The sequence below is a fragment of the Salvia splendens genome, chromosome 4, assembly GCF_004379255.2.
Source record: "Salvia splendens isolate huo1 chromosome 4, SspV2, whole genome shotgun sequence".
In the NCBI taxonomy this organism is placed as follows: domain Eukaryota; kingdom Viridiplantae; phylum Streptophyta; class Magnoliopsida; order Lamiales; family Lamiaceae; genus Salvia; species Salvia splendens.
The window spans coordinates 38515270-38532909 of NC_056035.1; the positions used below are offsets into that span (position 1 = coordinate 38515270).

Here is a 17640-nt window from a genome sequence, read left to right on the forward strand (position 1 = left end):
CTTATGAACCTTTATTCACATAATGTATTATTCCCTATCCAATTTCATTCTGAGTCGGCCCAATAATATATATGGGCCTTCATCGAGTGCTTCATGTCTCTATATGGACCAAAACCCGAATTAAGCCCAAACCATAATCTGAGTAGCCCAATCCATGCATTGCAATGAATGAGTCAATGAACCAATATGTGCATTTATAGTAATACAAGGATTGGATTATCATCAAAATTAACCGCAGACTCTCACCATCGAATCAGTTATTTGTTGTCACGATATTTATGATTTCCAATAAAGAATAAAGATATATTAATTGATCACTGCCCTTCTATACATATGGAGGGATTCAGTTTTGTTAATTGATCAAGCCACTCACTTAAAATCTTCGAATCTATCGAGAGTTTTAGGATATTCTTAAGTTTCAATCTTCGATCAATAATACCTAAATAAATGCAGTCTCAATACAGTAATAATTGGACCGATATTCTTCATGTGTATATTAAATTGTTTATTTTATATGCATGGATCCACTAAATTAGTACTAGTATTCACCCAAAATCTATTTATTTATGTATTTTTATATTAAAAATGCAACAATAGTTATTTTTCTATGTTGTTTGATCCTTGCATGGTAGTGACTCGTTAGTGAAGGAAGTACTACTACTAATTTCTTGAAAAAGAAAGCAAACTGTTATAATTAGGACAAAAAAAGGAAAATAAAATGGTAGGAAAAGGACAAGTCCCATCTGTGTGACAACAATTGGAAAGTCAAAAAAAAGAGTATTGATGTCTTGAAACTTGAAAGCCAATCACTTTCCCCTCATTACACAACATTGTTAAGCATAAGAAAAAGATCCGAATCTGCCAATGAACATTCTTCTACAAAACTGCCAACTTGCTCATCTAATGGCTCATAATCCTCACCAAAATATTCCCTTTTGGCATAATTCCAGCATCATAAATGGCACCATTTTCATTATTTAACCGAAAATAGCACTCCCTCTCTCTCAGCAAGTGCTGCTGGGAAGCAAACTCACTGACTTTCTTAGGGTTTTTGGCTTTGTTCGATTGTGTTTAAGGTAAAGTTCGATTACTGCAAAAGGGTTCTCAAAATCTTGTCTTGTTTCCAAGGTTTGCCACATTTATTTTGCTATTTGCTGTTTCTGTTTGGAAAGTTTCCTTCTTTTATATGTGATCATGTGAAATGTGTATCCAATTAGCCCTTTTTACTTCTTTTTGTAGATATAATTAAGCATATATATACGGTGATGAAGGCTGCCTCGCCGAGGGAATCTATAAACAAGGTGTTTGAGAGAGTTGGGGTGCATAGATTTGGTGTTAGGAGCAGCCAAAAGAGGTGTAGACATGAATATGGAGAAGAAGATGGCACAATGGAGCTGCAGCAGATTGGTGCTGAGAGGACCAAGAATGTGCTGATTCTCATGAGTGATACTGGTGGCGGCCACCGAGCATCGGCTGAGGCCATCAAGGATGCTTTCCGGCTAGAATACGGGGATCAATATAAAGTGAGTTGATTCGATCAGATTAATTTGATGGTTATGTGCTGTCTCGGTCACAATGCAGCCTTGGTGTTTACTGCTACGGTTTGGAAATTGGTGGTTTCTTGAATTTTGAACATGTTTTTAGGAGGATTTTGTCATAATTTGGAAAAATCAAATTTTGTAGTAGTTGGGATCTTACAAGAACATTATAGTTGTGTATCATAATAGGAAGATCAAATTTTGGTAGTAATTGGGATATTATCAATTAGGCCTTGTTCAATGAAAGAACACTGTAAAGTAGTGTCTCTTCATTGCGGCTTCATTTGCAATATCTTCCATAGAAGCCTTCTCCCTTGTTTACTTCGTATTTGTAAGCTGAAACGTTGATGATTTCGTGTTCTTGATCCGCTGCTGTCGCAGTTCTGATCACACAGCAATTTCCTGGTTCATATATATGATGTATCTTATTGAGTGTTAGGCCTGATAGAAAATGATAGTAATCCATTTGCAGCATTGTTTGCGCTTATCTTTTCCGTGTGTTTGTAAGGTTTTCATCAAGGATGTGTGGAAAGAGTACACCGGCTGGCCTTTGAATGACATGGAACGGCAGTACAAGTTCATGGTCAAACACGTGCAGCTTTGGAGCCTAGCGTTTCACAGCACCTCCCCAAAATGGATACACTCTGTCTATCTTGCTGCCATTGCTGCATTCTATGCCAAGTAAGCTGTGTTACTTCTCATATTTAGGCATTCATACGAACATTTCTAATATACGCACGATTTCTGTTTTCAAGGGAGGTTGAGGCCGGTCTGATGGAGTACAAGCCGGATATCATCATCAGTGTCCATCCCCTGATGCAGCATATCCCGTTGTGGGTGCTCAAATGGCAAAAACTACACAAGAAAGTGGTCTTTGCTACAGTCATCACAGACCTCAACACTTGCCATCGTACATGGTAAGAAACGGGGTTTTCATTTTGGACGTATTCAGTACCTGTGCTCGAAATCCCCTGACAGGAGGCCGTTATCTTGTTAAGGTTTCATCCATCCGTGAACAGACTGTACTGCCCCTCGGAGGAGGTGGCAAAGAGGGCTTTGCTTGATGGTCTTCAAGAGTCTCAAATCTGCGTGTTTGGCTTGCCCATTCGACCTTCTTTCGTTCAAGCAGTTTTCTCCAAGGTGGATAGCAATATAGCTTCCTTCTCATGCTAAATTCACCATAACTGAAAAAAAGCAAGCCACATTCTTGATCTTGAATTCGAACATTCCTGTTTATGATTGTAGGATGATTTGAGAATAGAACTCGAGATGGACCTGCAGTTGCCGGCTGTTCTGCTGATGGGGGGCGGAGAAGGCATGGGGCCGGTTAAGGAAACAGCAAAGGCTCTCTCAGAAGCCCTGTTCGACACAGAACTTGAGAGGCCGATAGGCCAGCTGATCATCATCTGTGGTCGCAATGAGACGCTAGCTTCCACGTTACAATCACTCCAGTGGAAAATCCCTGTCAAGGTAACTAACTGACTAACTAACTAACTAGTGTAACTGTTTTTGAACCAAAATTCTTGCTTGAATTCAGATCAGAGGCTTTGAGAAGCAAATGCAGAAATGGATGGGCGCTTGTGACTGCATTATCACAAAGGTATTGCAAAATTCTTGCTTGTCTTCCAAGCATGATAGTTTTGCATTCTCACAGCGTGCGTGTGGATATTGATAGGCCGGTCCAGGTACAATCGCGGAAGCATTGATACGAGGCCTTCCCATTATACTCAACGACTACATCCCCGGACAAGTAAGCAAAATCCCAACATCTGTTTCTTGTATTCTTTCAAAATATCTCCCCCTTTTCAGTGGTGATTTGGCAATGACAGGAGAAAGGCAATGTGCCATACGTGGTCGAGAGTGGGGCAGGCGTGTTCACCAGAAACGCGAAGGAGACTGCAAGGATAGTGGCTGAGTGGTTCGGGGAGAAGAAGGAGGAGCTCCATAGGATGTCGGGAAATGCTCTGAAACTCGCGCAGCCCAATGCAGTGTTTGACATTGTGAGAGACGTGCACGAGCTAGCATGGCAGCGAGGCGCTCAAGCTAGCGCTCCCTACGTGCTGACACCGTCGTTGTCGAGCTTGATCTGTTAGAGGAATTGTTGCAGAATGTACATCAAGAATGATGATATTCTTTGGTGACTAAATGCATGAAGAAGTAGTTGATAGGTAATGTGTGTAGGTGTGGTTTGGCATATAATATGAGTGTTTGTGTACATTCTTTTAGAATATAGAGTAAGTAGGAGTATTTATTATTAGAACAGTTACTGATTTGTTGATGTTTTGGGGGTTCAATGCTACCTTCCATTTATTCACAAACAGCTTTGATCTATTTGAATATTCTGTCATCACACACCACAATATTCTTTGTCTGATCCTACTTTCACCAGCCCTTTATGACAATATATTTATAAATAGGTATGTTGAAAAACATTTTTATTAACAATAAAATTGATATAATAAAGTTACGAGAGAGAGAAAAAAATAAAAATAAATAATCGTTTTAATAAAAGTTCGATTATTGCGATATTGAGTCGATAGATGCAACGAGAAAATAATTGTATTGAGAGTAAATAAATGCATCATCGTGATATTTGAGATAGTAAAGAAAACAAATAAATACTATAGTAATGTTTTTGAAAAGATAGGAAGGCCGAAAAATATGAAACATTCCCATTTCCCCGCATGGTCTTGCCACGTGGAAGATGTTTCTGCAGTCTCAATCATTTTTCCTAACGTGCGCCTCTATATTGCGCCGCCTCGGAGTGTTAATCTGTTCCTCACCGCACAAATACACACACTTCATCAACGCACTTCTAAGTTGCAAAGCTAGCCATTTCAGGTATGTGTACATTCTCGTTCTAATCAAATAATCTCTGAATCAAAACATGTTATCCGATTCAAATCTCAACCGATCAATTACTTGCGTAGAAGCTAAACTATTGCATTTTGAATTAATATGTGTGATCCTTGATTAAATCAGTGGAGTTTCTGCCCAAGGCATGTGAATTTAGTGAGAGAGTTAGGTTTCAATCTTATAAGATGATGCGTTTTCGTTTACGGAGATTTGTTTTATTGCAATATTGCAGCTAGGAGCTGTCACTGAATTGAAGTATATATCAAACTATGTATTCAACTTTCTAAATATGAGGCCATCCTTACTTAATTAAGACTATAACTCTATAATTGGAGTTATATACAAGGAATTGGGATTGTATCAGCAGATCATCGAATAAAAGTAGTTGCTGTTTAATTGTACTGTATTTGTTAGTGAGTTTTAGTATCTGCTTCTGGATTTGTTGCACATGCAAAAATAATTAAGACCGTTTTCAGGAACAAGCAATGCTGGTTGAACTGCTGCTTTTCTCATCAGTGCTGTTGAGCTGCATTTGCAATGGCAATGCTGGTGTGACTAGTGCATTTGTACGTAATGAGTGGCCATCAGTTGATATCGCTTTAGACGATCAAGCTATTGCAGTGCCAGAAGGTTACAATGCACCGCAACAGGTAATCTCTGTTTTCCGTAGTTGTAGTGTGCAATGTTTAGTGCCTAAAACAGTTGATTCTTCCATAGTTTGTACATAAAAGCACAAAAAGTTGATGCTGAAATTCATGACATGTTTATGCTATTCTGACAGCACTTACCTTCTTCAGGTTCACATCACACAGGGCGATTATGATGGGAAGGCTGTGATCGTTTCATGGATTACAGCTGATGAGCCAGGCTCCAACAAAGTTCGGTATGGCTTATCAGATGGAAAATATCATTTTACTTCCGAGGGAATTATGCAAAAGTATACCTTCTACAACTATACATCTGGATATATTCATCACTGCCTACTTGATGATCTTCAGGTAGCTATACATTGAGTTGTGTAATTACGATCGGCAGTTGGATATTTAGTATCCATTATTTTGCAAATTATACCTGGCAGAATATTTCTCTCTATTCTACATAAGAAATGGCACAGAGATGCTTGACTAGGAAATTACACATGCTTGCCTTGAAATTATAGATGTCAGATACACAACTTAAGTTTTGTTCCGTCTTCAAAAAAAATTGAAGTATGTGTTTGAATTGTTGCAGTATGACACCAAGTATTACTATGAGGTCGATGCTGGTAATTCTTCAAGAAGATTTTGGTTTCATACACCACCACCGATTGATCTAGATGCTCCTTACAGATTTGGAATAATTGGTCAGTATTTATTTGGACACATTTTAACTAGCGGATGATAATTGGATTCATGTAAGTTTTAATCATCTCAAATTGTGATGACAAATGTTTGTTTGTTTGCCCTGGTAGCAACCATTGACTTATATTTACACTTGCACAGTTGCTTTATTTATTCTAGAGTGAGTTGTTTCAGATATTATCCATAGATGTCATGTAAATTGTTGATAGAGCAATGCCTAACTCTACACAATCTATTGTCAATTCAGGTGATCTTGGGCAGACATACAATTCTATTTCAACCCTCGAGCATAGCCTCCAGCTTGATGCAGAGACTATCTTATACGTTGGAGATCTTTCCTATGCTGATAGGTACAAATATCATGATGTTGGTGTCCGCTGGGATTCTTGGGGCCGTTTGGCTGAACGTAGTGCAGCATATCAGCCATGGATCTGGGTGGCTGGAAACCACGAAATAGAGTACTTCCCTTACATGGTAAAACGTGGAACAAAGCCTTGTCAAACTGTTCCTAATCTTTTATAGATATTTTAACTGATTGGCTTATTTTCTTTACTGATTTCATCTATTCCGGTTCTGGCTTCTCGCGTGAATATACTGAAGAATTTTTATTATTTTCACTCTCTGCTTGTTCTTCTAAATATTCCTATAGTCACCTTATTTCCAATCACTACACTCTCCTGTCTTAGTTATATAGCTATGGTCTGTGGCAGTCGAGATATGGACAAACACAACTACGTTCATGATTTCATGATCTCGGCTTGTGACGTTCTTCTTTTCCTGATGTTCAGGGGGAGGTTATTCCTTTCAGAAATTATGTTTACAGATACCCTACTCCTCATCATACTAGTGGAAGCAGTAATCCCCTCTGGTATGCAGTGAGACGGGCGTCTGCTCATATTATCGTCCTGTCCACCTATTCTCCATTCGGTGATCTCTACTTTTCTACATTCTCACTAGGCCTTTCCTACTCCATCTCTGTTTACAAGGCTTAACCTTCCTATATTTTCATGATTGCAGTAAAATACACACCTCAATGGTCATGGCTAAAAGAAGAGTTCGAAAGGGTCGACAGGGTGAAGACTCCATGGCTCATTGTTCTGATGCACGCCCCAATGTACAATAGCTATAACTCTCATTTCATGGAGGGAGAAAGCATGAGGTTTGTGTTCGAGAGCTGGTTTTGCCGCTACAAAGTTGATGTCGTCTTTGCTGGCCACGTCCACGCTTATGAGAGATCGGTTTGCCTCTTATCCAAGTGCTATAAAAAACTTTCTACAGAATGAATTCGCAATAACAGACTCTTTCTTGTCTCAGTACCGCGTCTCAAACATAAAATACAACGTTTCAAGTGGCACTTCGTATGCTGCACCGGACAAATCAGCTCCTGTTTACATCACTGTTGGTGATGGTGGAAACAAAGGGGGTCTTGCTACGAGGTAAATTTGCAATGCATCATGGTGCATTCAACATTCATATGCACTTTTATTTTACTGAAAGTCTGGAACATCAATGCATTGCAGCTTCAAGTATCCCCAGCCAAATTACTGCGCATTTCGCGAAGCCAGCTACGGACATTCTACGTTGGAGATTAAAAACAGAACGCACGCGCTTTACCATTGGAACCGGAATGATGATGGGAAACAAGTTCCGACCGATCAAATGGTGCTGCACAACCAGTACTGGTGAGTGCATAGTTTCATGAGCATCATTCATATGACTAAAGTTTGTGTCTGATAATATGTAAAAGCTTAATTATTTATCGCTGGAGGTGTTGCAGGAGATCAAATGGTCGCAGAAGGACAAAGAGGAAAATCAATCTACGTTCTAATTAGCCTGGATTTTTCATTTTATCAATCCAAATAATCAATTGACATCCTTTTGATTCGAATATTTTAGCTATAATAGTTTGGTAGAGATAATATTTGTGGCGGATCAAAGTTGCAACTTGTAGCAGTACGAATTACAAATACAACTATCGTATAAAAATTGATTAAAATGAGTCCCTTCTTATGTATAAAAATTGATTAAAATGAGTCCCTTCTTATCGCAAGTTATATACAATTGTCGTATATAAATTGGTAACAATTGTCGTATATAAATTGGTAACAATTGTCGTATATAAATTGGTAACAATTGTCGTACTCCTATAAGCCTTACATTGCGAGTTGTATACATTCGTCGATTGTCGTATAAGTACAGCTTACATTTATTAATCCATCAATTACATAAAATTATTGAATTCACTGCATAATTTATTATAGTAAAATGTGAGTGAAGTGAGTTAGTGGAATGTAAGACCTACTTACTATTTATGGTAAAAAAATGAAATGTGGCTCTTATTGCGGATCGAAATGTCAAAATGTGACTTTTATTGTGGGACGATAGAAGTAATAAAGTAGGAGAGAGGAACAAATAAAGATAAAGTAAGAGAGAAGCAAAACGGGGAAAGTAAGAGTGGAAAATTGTGTACTTTTTAAGTACTAAAAAAGAAATGACTCTACCACTATGAAAACGTCTAAAATGGAAAAATGATTCTACTATTATAGAATTGATGTAGTAATAAAGTAGAAGAGAGTAAAAAGTAGAGAGAATAAAGTAAAAGAGAGGGAAAAGTAAGAGTCAGAAAATGTGCTACTCCCTCCGTTTCCTCATAGTTGAGAGTCATTTTTAGTACTCTCTCCGTCCCGCACTACTTGCACTTATTTCCTTTCTAGGCGTCCCAAGTTATTTGCACTCTTTCCATTTTTAGTAACAATTTATACCTACAGCCATAATTGTTGACTTTGTCTATCACTCATTCCTTAATCTCCGTGCCCAAAAGGAAAGGTGCGAGTAGTGCGGGACGGAGGGAGTATATGGTAGGTAGTAGGAGTGTCCACAGTGGTGTAGTCATGGCTGGTGGCACAACAACCAAAAGTTGTCCACAACCACAAATCACAATATTTTATCAGTTATTGGTATATTTTTGTTATATTCAATCAAAAATTATCAGACGATAATAGTTAGAAAAACACATAATTTAACATAAAAAAAATTCTAAGCAAATATTATATAACAAAAAATTTTATAAAAATAATAAAAATATAGAGAGTGGAAAAAGGGTGTAGATGTGTGTGAATGGGAGTGAAATATGGGGTATTTATAAAACAAATTTGGAAAAAATAAAAAATAAAAAAATAAACGGTGCAGCCGCGGCGGCCGCCGCCTCGGAATGACCACCGCCCCGTCCCCGCCACCTACCCGGCGTGGACTCGTCCAACCCCCCGCCCCGACTGCCCCTCTCCTCCCCTATAGCACGCCGCGGCCGCGCCACCTCCCTCGGCGCCCGCCGTGTCCACCCACCGTGGACACTCTAACACGTTTCTCACTCTTACTTTACTCTCTCTTAATTTATTATTTCTACTTTATTCACTTTCTACTTTTTTTATCTATCTTACTTTTTTTTATCTATGTACTGAACAAACCAAAAAATCATTTATTAAATTTCGTGCCAAAACGTTTCGCCTCAGCTGGAAGGACACAGAGGGAGTACTACTTTTTACTAAAATAAATAAATTACTCTACTACTCCGTATTTTTTGGATGTATTAACTAAATTGAATCATTTCCTTTTTTTGACTAAAAATAAAATATCTAATTACTCTTACTTTTTTCCATCAATTACTATACTCTTTATATATCTTTCTTACTTTATTCATTTCTCATATTTTTAAACACAATTTCTTAATCTTTGTTTCCAAAATAGTTGGGTCATAAAAAGAGAATAAAAGAAAAGATCACAAAGTAGGTGAAAGAATAAAGCGAGTGCGAAAAACGACATAGTTTTGAGCAAAGGAGCAGCTGAAGCAGCAAGGTGTGGGAGCTGTGAGAAAAGCAGCAGATTCCCATCGTTTTCTCTTCTCAGATCTGAAAATGGAGCACCACACCACCACCAGCCGCGCCGAAGCCGAGCGCCTCCTCGGCATCGCTGAGAAGCTCCTCCGCTCCAAGGACTTCGCCGGCTCCCGCGATTTCGCCATCCTCGCTCAGGAGACCGAGCCCCTCATCGACGGCTCCGATCAGATCCTCGCCGTCGCCGAGGTCCTCCTCGCCTCCGACTCCAAGCGCACCAATCAGCCCGACTGGTACTCCATCCTCCAAATCCCCCCTCGCACCTCCGACCTCGACCTCATCAAGAAGCAGTACCGCCGCCTCGCCCTCCTCCTCCACCCTGACAAGAACAAATTCCCCTTCTCCGACTCCGCCTTCCGACTCGTCGCCGATTCCTGGGCTGTCCTCTCCGATCCCTCCAAAAAAGCCCTCTACGACGCCGAATCCGCCTCCCGCTTCACCCGCGTCGACCTCGTTTCCGTCAAAAGGAACCAGAAAAAGCCCAATTCCGGCCAGAAGTTGCCCGTCCGCCGCAGCGGCAGAAGCACCGGCAGAAGCACCGGCGGCGGAGAGAACGAGGAAGTTTCAGAAGCGCCGAGATCTGCCACAGAGAATAATAACCCTAATAGTAATAATTGGGGGAATAATAATAATAATTTGTGGACCACTTGCCCCTACTGCTACAATCTCTACGAGTACCCTCGGAAATACGAGGGCTGCTGCCTCCGCTGCGATAACGAGAAATGCAGGAGGGCTTTCACGGCGGCGGAGATTTTATCCATGCCGCCCACGGTGCCGGGGAAAGAGGCCTATTTCTGCTGCTGGGGATTTTTCCCCATGGGGTTTGCGTCTGGGGGGGATGCCGCTGATTTTCCCAAATGGATGCCCCCAATGTTTGGGGCCACGACCCCACCTGGAAATCCGACCCCTGTGACCGCGGTCCCTCCTGTGACGCCTGTTGGAGCGGCGTCAACGAAACAGAAGAAAAGGGGGAGGCCTAGGAAGAATGTGTAGGTTGTTGGATTGAGGTTTCAAGAATGAATTCAATGGGAAGAAGGGTTAGATTTGGTGATGTTTGTTGGATTAGGAGCAATTAATTTCAGTTGTGATGCTTTTCTTTTCCATGTACTAATATTGTTGGTTAGTGCAGAGTTGAAATATATGTGGAAAATTTTCAAATTCTTGGCCCCGTCGAAAGCCTTGATTATGAGTCAACATTCTCCGTTTTTCTTCTTCTTTTAACACAAAGCTTTGAACTTTCTAAAACAGCCAATGAACCCCAGCCAAAGACTTTGATGGACTGTTTTCACTGGAAGAAACTAAGTCTTGCTTTAGTTATACTACTTAATTCTCTCATCTCAAATAATGTACTATACTGGAAGACCAGTGAAAGCCATTTTTACAGTTTTCTTCAACTGTAGTGTTGTATTTCCTTATGTTATTTTATTGTAGAATTTAAAGCTTTTGAATTTTGAGACCTTACTTGAAAGGTGCATAACACCGTGGGATCCTGTACTGGGTGCATTGTGCTGTATCATAATCTCTAAATGTTGGAAAGGCATGGCCAATGGTTCACTGTGGTGCTTGCATAGCTGCATTGCTGTGGGTCAGGGTGGATCGAAGAAGTTTGGATTGACCTGGAAGTGGCTGCGGTTTTTCGAAAAATGATTATGACATGAGAGATCTTGTGGATCTGCAGGAGGTATAAAATCTGCTTTTCGTGCTCCAGTTGGTGGTGTGTTGTTAGCTCTTGAAGAAATGTCATCTGGGACTACTTTACCGGTTATTGTTACTTATCAAACATTATTTGTAATAATACTCACATGACCTGATTATGTAATTGCTTTCCTGCAAGTGGAGAGGTGCTCTGTTGTGGCAAACTTTCTTTACTACATCAGCTAGTTGTTGCTGTAGTTCTTCCGGATCTGATTGATCTCTGTTTGAGTTGTCAATGTGGCTTATTAGGAAGCATACACCCTCTACTGAATACAATTCTCAAAATTTACTTGTATTAGTCTTCGTTTCTACTTTTATGAAATGAGTTGAGTTTCCTGACCAAACCAATTTGAAGCCCTGTACTTATCGCTTGTGCCAGGAAAGGAGTTGCTTCAATAATCATGTTGGCTTGTTCTCTATCAATTTTTATTTCTTGTCTTCTATTTGGACTACTCCTGTCGTCCATGTCCGCCTGATCCCTCTGAATCTTTCCCTACCTTTGTCTGTTTGGTGCTACTGGTTACTATAATGATCTTGCTAGCCTCTTTTTTCAACACCAAATGATGCAATCTAAAACTCTTCACCAAAGGCACCGATTCTGAGTTTCTGCATTCATCAATGCTGATCTTATTTTCTGCATTCTTCTTTCTCAGCGTTTTTAGTTATGGCATTGTGGCTCCAGCAGGCTTATTTGTGCTCGTGACAGGTGCTGCTTATGGACGTTTTGTTGGGATGTTACTTGGTTCGAAGTCAAATCGAAACCATGGACTCCTTGAAGTTCTTGGTTCTGCTTCTCTTAGGGGATCGATGAGGACTACAATTTCTTTGTGCATCATCATACTTGAGTTGACACATAATCTGTTGTAGCTTCCACTTATAATGATAGTTCTTCTCATCTCGAAGACCGACTGATTTCTTCATAAAAAATGTATACGATCTCATAATGATGTTGAAGGGCTTACTTTACTCGGACGATTATGCTGAGCCATACATGAGGCAATTGACAGATGGGGATGTTGCGAGTCTTGTGACAGATCCATTAGTTATCTTTCATGGCTTTGATAAGGTTGCTAACATTATGGTTTAATTCTCTGATGCATCTTCTCACATTGTTGAGATCAAAAGCTTTCCCAAGAACTCCGCCAACGGATAGCCGAGATGCCATTGCGCTCTTTTCAGCTCATGACTTTACAAAGAAGGGGTTTGGGCCAAGGGATAGAATTGAAGATCTAGCATTATTCTGGGGTAAAGCTTCTCCCTTGAGAACTTTGTTGATGATGATAGATAGTAGTATATTGTTTCCTCATAACACTGCTGTTCTAGTTTGTGGCATCAGATATCCTAGTCTTAAGTTGTAACTCTAACTGATATAACTGAAAATGTTGTGTCCGTCCTAACTCTTAAGCAGAGACATCCAGCTGCGGGTTTTGACGAAGCACGACTTCAGGCCAGAACGCATCCTGAATTTGCATCCGCTGGTTCCCTGAGTTCCCTCAACTAAAGAAGCTCATTTGAAGAACCTGAAACAGTTGGAACTAGCTCCATCCCCCCTGAGTAGAAAGCTGCAAGGAATCTTCACCAATCCACATACACCTGGTAAGTCGAAGGCGAGATGCTTAGTTTACCTAATCATGTACAATGAGAGAAATTTTTTTTGGATTGCCGTACTGATGAGCACTCAACATGCTTTGGAGAAATGAACTATAACTGGTTTTAGGGAAATAATCACTTGGTGAATATTTTAACTCTACTTAATAAGTCGCTACATTATGTCCCCTTATCATCTTCATCCCCTATAATGCTAGATTACATTTGGATTGTTTGAACTGTTACATATTGATGATATTATGTTTATGCAACTGTAAATAGCTATGATCAAAGCCCTTTTAGGTTCTTGCTGACTGCAAAATCTTTATGGCTTATGATCTCCTCTGCTGTTTTAGCTTTTCTTGTGTATCCTTTTTCTCTTTTTGGTTAATGAGAATATGCTTGTTGCCATTTCTTGGACTTTCTATTTATGAATAGGTAGAATAGTACTACTATAAGAATAAGTCATATTACAAAAGGGAAGTGTAGTAACATAGAGAAGCAAGAGTATCCCTTGATTCTTGAGGGATAATGATTATAACTTGTGTTTGAAAGAGAGGAGAGAGTATAATCAATCTACTCCATGGGAAGGCAAATGGTTCTGTAATGATGCATCTTTTCCCTTTGTAGGTTTACGGCACACTTTATCATCACCTGCACAGAACTCCCTGAAGTTACCAACCCTCCCCATCTCCTCCACCTCATCGATCACCAGATCGAGCCTCTCCACCGTCTCGACCAGCAGCGAGGCGAAGGCGGCGAACGGCAGCGCCTCCGCAAACTCGAGGCTGGTGATGGCTATCTTGCTCAGCGTGGGGCGCAGCGACGACTTCCTGTCGGCAAACTCCTTGGCCTGCTCGCTGGCAGCCGCTGCCGCCCTCTTGGTCCTCCACTGGACCAGCGTGAACGAGTCGGTCTTCGCGCTGGGCAGCGAGGAGTTCTGCCTGGCGGCAGCCATGGCTAGCTTTCTGTTGTTGGTGTTCGAGCTTGGCCCTAGGAAGAGTTTGGGCTGGGATTTGAGGGCGGCGTCGAGGTCGTGGAGAGCCTGATGGAGGTGGTCGGAGAGGATCTCGGGCGAGCACTGGCGGCGCTGCCTTATGCTGTCAGCTAGTTCCATCAGTGCTTTGGCTACTTCTCGGGCCAGCTGAAGGCATAGATCTTTGAAAAGAGCACGAACCGATCTCGGAGTCTGATCAACCATGCATCGCCACTATTATTACCTACTTAACGCGATAGATAGATAGATAGATAGATAGATAGATAGATAGATAGATAGATGGATGGATGGATGGGTAGATACCTGAATTTCAGTACGAAGGCATCCATGAAGAGCTACAATGGTGTAGCCGAAATGGCGGAGAACGTCGCCGAGCTTCACATAGTGCAGCCATGGCACCCTCTCGCAGTTGCTTGAATGGCATGGCTCCCAACTTGCGTGCGTTGCCTAACCAGATGTGTGTGTTTGAGAAGTTAAAATAGACAGAAGTTGTGTATATTCAAAGACATTTTTACACTTTGTTGCAAAGTTGTGTGTGTTTGAAGGCAGTTTAACCATTGTATATAACTTTATACTTTGTTGTCCATAATAAATGGCTCATTTTGATTCTAACGAGTTCTTAGAAATGCTATAAAAGTAGTTGAGAAAAAAATTAGTAGAATGTGTACGTACCCAATTTTAATATTCTCTTTGTTCCATAAAAATATGTTAAATTTTTACTATTTTGTTACATTCACCAATATAATTATTTTTATTTATAGAAAATTTCTTGCAATTTTTTCATTTTTGTCTTCCAACTTTATTAATTTTTTCTCTCATATTTTACTAATTCCGCATCAAAACTTATGTTGTCAACAAATTAGACTATTTTTCGTGATGGAAAGAAAGAGTAATTGTAGTTTTACATAATAAAATGCGAGTGAAATAAATAAGTGGAAAATGAAATGATATGAAATATTTAATGACAGGACGAAAGAGTAATATGTATTTATATTTAGAGAGAGGATGTACCAAGGTCTCATCAGTGGATTTAGAGTCAAGAACAGCCTTGTAGCCTTTGTAAGTAGGATCTTCTGATGATTCTTTTGCCACTAATTCCTCATTGCTGAAATATTCAGCCACGCAAGCTGCAATATACACATAAACACAAGTAACATATCTGAATCTGTAAGTTAATTCTCAAACTAAATCTTCTTGATTAACAAAGCAATTCATTACCTTCAATGGAAGTGGCCAATCCCTCAATCTTAGAAGCAGTAAAATTATGAAGATGTTGGCCTGACCAATTTGGGAAAACTATAAGGCTCATAAGAAGACAGATCCCACACCCTATGGCTATCATATAAAACCGATCTTGTGCTATCTTCAGCACGTTGTGAATCCGGTAACTCGACACCGTGATCAAGTTGAATGTCAGGAGGAATATCACCACCCCATAGTCATAGTTCTTCTTTATGTATGGGAAAAACCTCATGTACGTCGCCCACGTGCCTTCATACACATTTAAACAAATTAGGGTTCAATTAGGGTTTATAATTAGGGTTGAAGATGAAACATACCAACAAAAAAAACCGCAGCTCCAATAAAGATTGCGCGAAACACTTGGCCGGATTCTTGAGCAACGAGGTCGATGAAAAAGGCTAGTGATCCGGCCACCAACGTGCCGATGCCTCTATTCAACCCTTTGCACAATGTTGCACCTAAAGTTTTCTTCTTTATAAGCTTGTGTTTTGTGTGTGTATGTATGAAGAGAGAGGGTTTAAAATTAGATACCAGCAGTGAACTCAAGCACGACGACGACGGTCATGACGGCCCAGATGGCGTTCTGGCCAATGCCTTTGAAGAAGGGCTCCAACAAGTAGAGCAAAGAAACAAGTGTGAGAGAAAACCCTACTTTTAGGGCATGAAAGACCCGGCAAGGATCTTCTTGCCCGACCCGACACAAAGACATCCATGTCGATTTTGCTAGTACGGTTGAACGCTTCTTTATCATGTCCATCTTGGCTGTCCAACCGTAATCATTGTCGTACTCGTCTTCCCTAGAAAACCTCATCACCATTCCAAAATGATACATTATGTGTATTACTAATCAATCTTGCGAAAGAAAAAAATACTACTCCCTATGTATTTTTGTGTACGTGATGGGAAAAAAGTGGAAGAACCTATGCTTAGTAAGAGTTGGGGTATATTTATAGAAAAAAAACAAGTAGTGATCTTTAGTGTGATGTGGTTAAAGAAATTGGAGAAGTGAAATTCAGCATTATTTGAAAAGTGAAGGTATAGACATATGTGGTGACAAGGCTTCACATGTTTATGGTTGAAAGAAATCACATGATGTTTGTTGAAGTAATTAAGTAGGGTTAGCTACAACAATATTTTTGGCAATTGTCAAATGGTTTTGGATATTCCCTTTCTCACTTTTTGATCGTGAAGTCAACCAATATTTGCAACCAATTATAGACACCAAAGAAATGCCATGTCTATAGCAATGCTAGTAGGCTAACACACGAGCTTGTAAAAATAAAATTGAATTATGATTGATTGGGGAGCATTAATTATATGCCGATTAATTAATATGTTGGTTGGTTGCGTGTGTTAATTATTGATCATTGTTAGTGATTCATACAATATTACTCCTTCCGTTTCGCAGTAATGGAGTCATTTTATCATTTTGGTACGTTCTATCATTTTCTTGCAAAAGTCAACACATTCTTCTCTTTTACTTTACTATCTCTCTCTTCATCTCTCTATCTTTTTCATTTTTTATTTTATTCTTTCTTCACATTTAACACAATTTTTTTAAATTCATGTGCCGAAAAGAAACACATCCACTACTGTGGAACAAAGCGAGTAATATTTATCATATGATATATGGTAGAATAGGATATTAATTGCATAGGGTCCACAAACAATTAACTCTATTAATTTGAGTTTATGTGAAGTACTTAATTAAGTACATGCGGTGTGATTTAATGTTTCTAAAAAGAGAAGATAATTGAAACTAATTAATACAGTAGTAGTACATAAACCAATGAGAACTCAATTTGTATACATTTTTCAAATAAATTTGAAATTGATATACCCGTTAATTAGTTTTGTGGATGTTTTTGTTGTCTCTTCCTTCCCCTCGCTTTGCTTTTTACTTTTTGCCTTTGCCTTTTTGGCTTTGTTTGTAAAACGTTGTTGAATCATGGGTTGTTTTTGAGTTTATGATTGTTGGACGAGTGTGTTGGTTTTATATGGTTGCTGAAGTTTTGTTGAAGGGTTATCAAGTAGCTTTCATCCTGCTATATAATTTTTTATTTTTTATTTGAGCGAGAGTTTATGAAAAAAATCTATTGCACAAATTTCACTTCCCCTCAATATTCAAAATGTGGGCGATTGTTGTGTGTGTGATGCAGTCTTTAAAAACTTTCTTCTTAAAGTTGTCCTGCTTCTTCTATTCCATCTAAAATTCGAAATCTCCATCAAGGTGATTGGCACTTTAAATATATTATCTTTATTCTATAAATTCGCTTTAGATTACAATAGTGTTATAAATTTGTCACAATAAGGTACAATATATAAGTTTCAGTCTATGGTTTAGCCATCTAGCCATTCAAGATTAATGTTGAAATTAAAATAAATGAATGTGTATCGAGAGAGAGAAAAGAAATTGAGAAAGTATTGGGTTTTACAGAGAAGGAAATATTAATGCATTACAAAATAGTACTCCAACATTATTTGACTCGTAACAA

At 39.4% G+C, this 17640-nt stretch overlaps 4 protein-coding genes and 1 pseudogene across 4 annotated transcripts; 4 read left to right on the forward strand and 1 right to left on the reverse strand.

Annotated features, from left to right (window-relative positions):
• Positions 1-833: 833 nt before the first annotated feature.
• LOC121801630 (monogalactosyldiacylglycerol synthase 2, chloroplastic-like) lies at positions 834-3890 on the forward strand. The gene is made up of 9 exons (XM_042201164.1): positions 834-1076; positions 1240-1523; positions 2047-2219; positions 2294-2455; positions 2537-2678; positions 2784-3008; positions 3076-3138; positions 3214-3288; positions 3368-3890. The coding sequence occupies exons 2-9, from the start codon at positions 1266-1268 to the stop codon at positions 3629-3631; spliced, it is 1362 nt and encodes a 453-aa protein (XP_042057098.1). The 5' UTR covers positions 834-1076; positions 1240-1265; the 3' UTR covers positions 3632-3890.
• A 382-nt stretch (positions 3891-4272) lies between these two features.
• LOC121801613 (bifunctional purple acid phosphatase 26-like) lies at positions 4273-7764 on the forward strand. Its single transcript, XM_042201140.1, has 10 exons — positions 4273-4379; positions 4871-5044; positions 5192-5392; positions 5625-5736; positions 5982-6208; positions 6523-6661; positions 6752-6972; positions 7049-7170; positions 7255-7416; positions 7512-7764. Exons 2-10 carry the CDS (start codon positions 4880-4882, stop codon positions 7564-7566), a joined length of 1404 nt encoding a protein of 467 aa, XP_042057074.1. The 5' UTR covers positions 4273-4379; positions 4871-4879; the 3' UTR covers positions 7567-7764.
• Positions 7765-9505: 1741 nt separating this feature from the next.
• On the forward strand, positions 9506-10782 carry LOC121799919. The gene has a single exon (XM_042199437.1). The coding sequence runs from the start codon at positions 9646-9648 to the stop codon at positions 10615-10617; it is 972 nt and encodes a 323-aa protein (XP_042055371.1). The 5' UTR covers positions 9506-9645; the 3' UTR covers positions 10618-10782.
• A 1155-nt stretch (positions 10783-11937) lies between these two features.
• LOC121801119 lies at positions 11938-13674 on the forward strand (annotated as a pseudogene).
• LOC121799918 (aluminum-activated malate transporter 12-like) lies at positions 13377-16050 on the reverse strand. Its single transcript, XM_042199436.1, has 6 exons — positions 15677-16050; positions 15463-15603; positions 15122-15394; positions 14915-15030; positions 14207-14350; positions 13377-14095 (listed from the first exon to the last, which is right to left on the reverse strand). Exons 1-6 carry the CDS (start codon positions 15975-15977, stop codon positions 13478-13480), a joined length of 1593 nt encoding a protein of 530 aa, XP_042055370.1. The 5' UTR covers positions 15978-16050; the 3' UTR covers positions 13377-13477.
• Between the last annotated feature and the right edge of the window lie 1590 nt (positions 16051-17640).

What these genes read in the sequence shown, in the direction of transcription:
- LOC121801613 (XM_042201140.1), top strand. Translation starts at nt 4,880, where the DNA reads ATGCTGGTTGAACTGCTGCTTTTCTCATCAGTGCTGTTGAGCTGCATT. An exon ending in GTTACAATGCACCGCAACAG is followed by an intron (nt 5,045 to 5,191) that starts GTAATCTCTGTT and finishes TACCTTCTTCAG; the next exon opens with GTTCACATCACACAGGGCGA. An exon ending in GCCTACTTGATGATCTTCAG is followed by an intron (nt 5,393 to 5,624) that starts GTAGCTATACAT and finishes GAATTGTTGCAG; the next exon opens with TATGACACCAAGTATTACTA.
- LOC121799919 (XM_042199437.1), top strand. Translation starts at nt 9,646, where the DNA reads ATGGAGCACCACACCACCACCAGCCGCGCCGAAGCCGAGCGCCTCCTC.
- LOC121801630 (XM_042201164.1), top strand. Translation starts at nt 1,266, where the DNA reads ATGAAGGCTGCCTCGCCGAGGGAATCTATAAACAAGGTGTTTGAGAGA. An exon ending in AACACTTGCCATCGTACATG is followed by an intron (nt 2,456 to 2,536) that starts GTAAGAAACGGG and finishes TATCTTGTTAAG; the next exon opens with GTTTCATCCATCCGTGAACA. An exon ending in AGTGGAAAATCCCTGTCAAG is followed by an intron (nt 3,009 to 3,075) that starts GTAACTAACTGA and finishes GCTTGAATTCAG; the next exon opens with ATCAGAGGCTTTGAGAAGCA.
- LOC121799918 (XM_042199436.1), bottom strand. Translation starts at nt 15,977, where the DNA reads ATGTATCATTTTGGAATGGTGATGAGGTTTTCTAGGGAAGACGAGTAC. An exon ending in CGTGCTTGAGTTCACTGCTG is followed by an intron (nt 15,604 to 15,676) that starts GTATCTAATTTT and finishes AGAAAACTTTAG; the next exon opens with GTGCAACATTGTGCAAAGGG. An exon ending in AATCCACTGATGAGACCTTG is followed by an intron (nt 14,351 to 14,914) that starts GTACATCCTCTC and finishes ACATCTGGTTAG; the next exon opens with GCAACGCACGCAAGTTGGGA.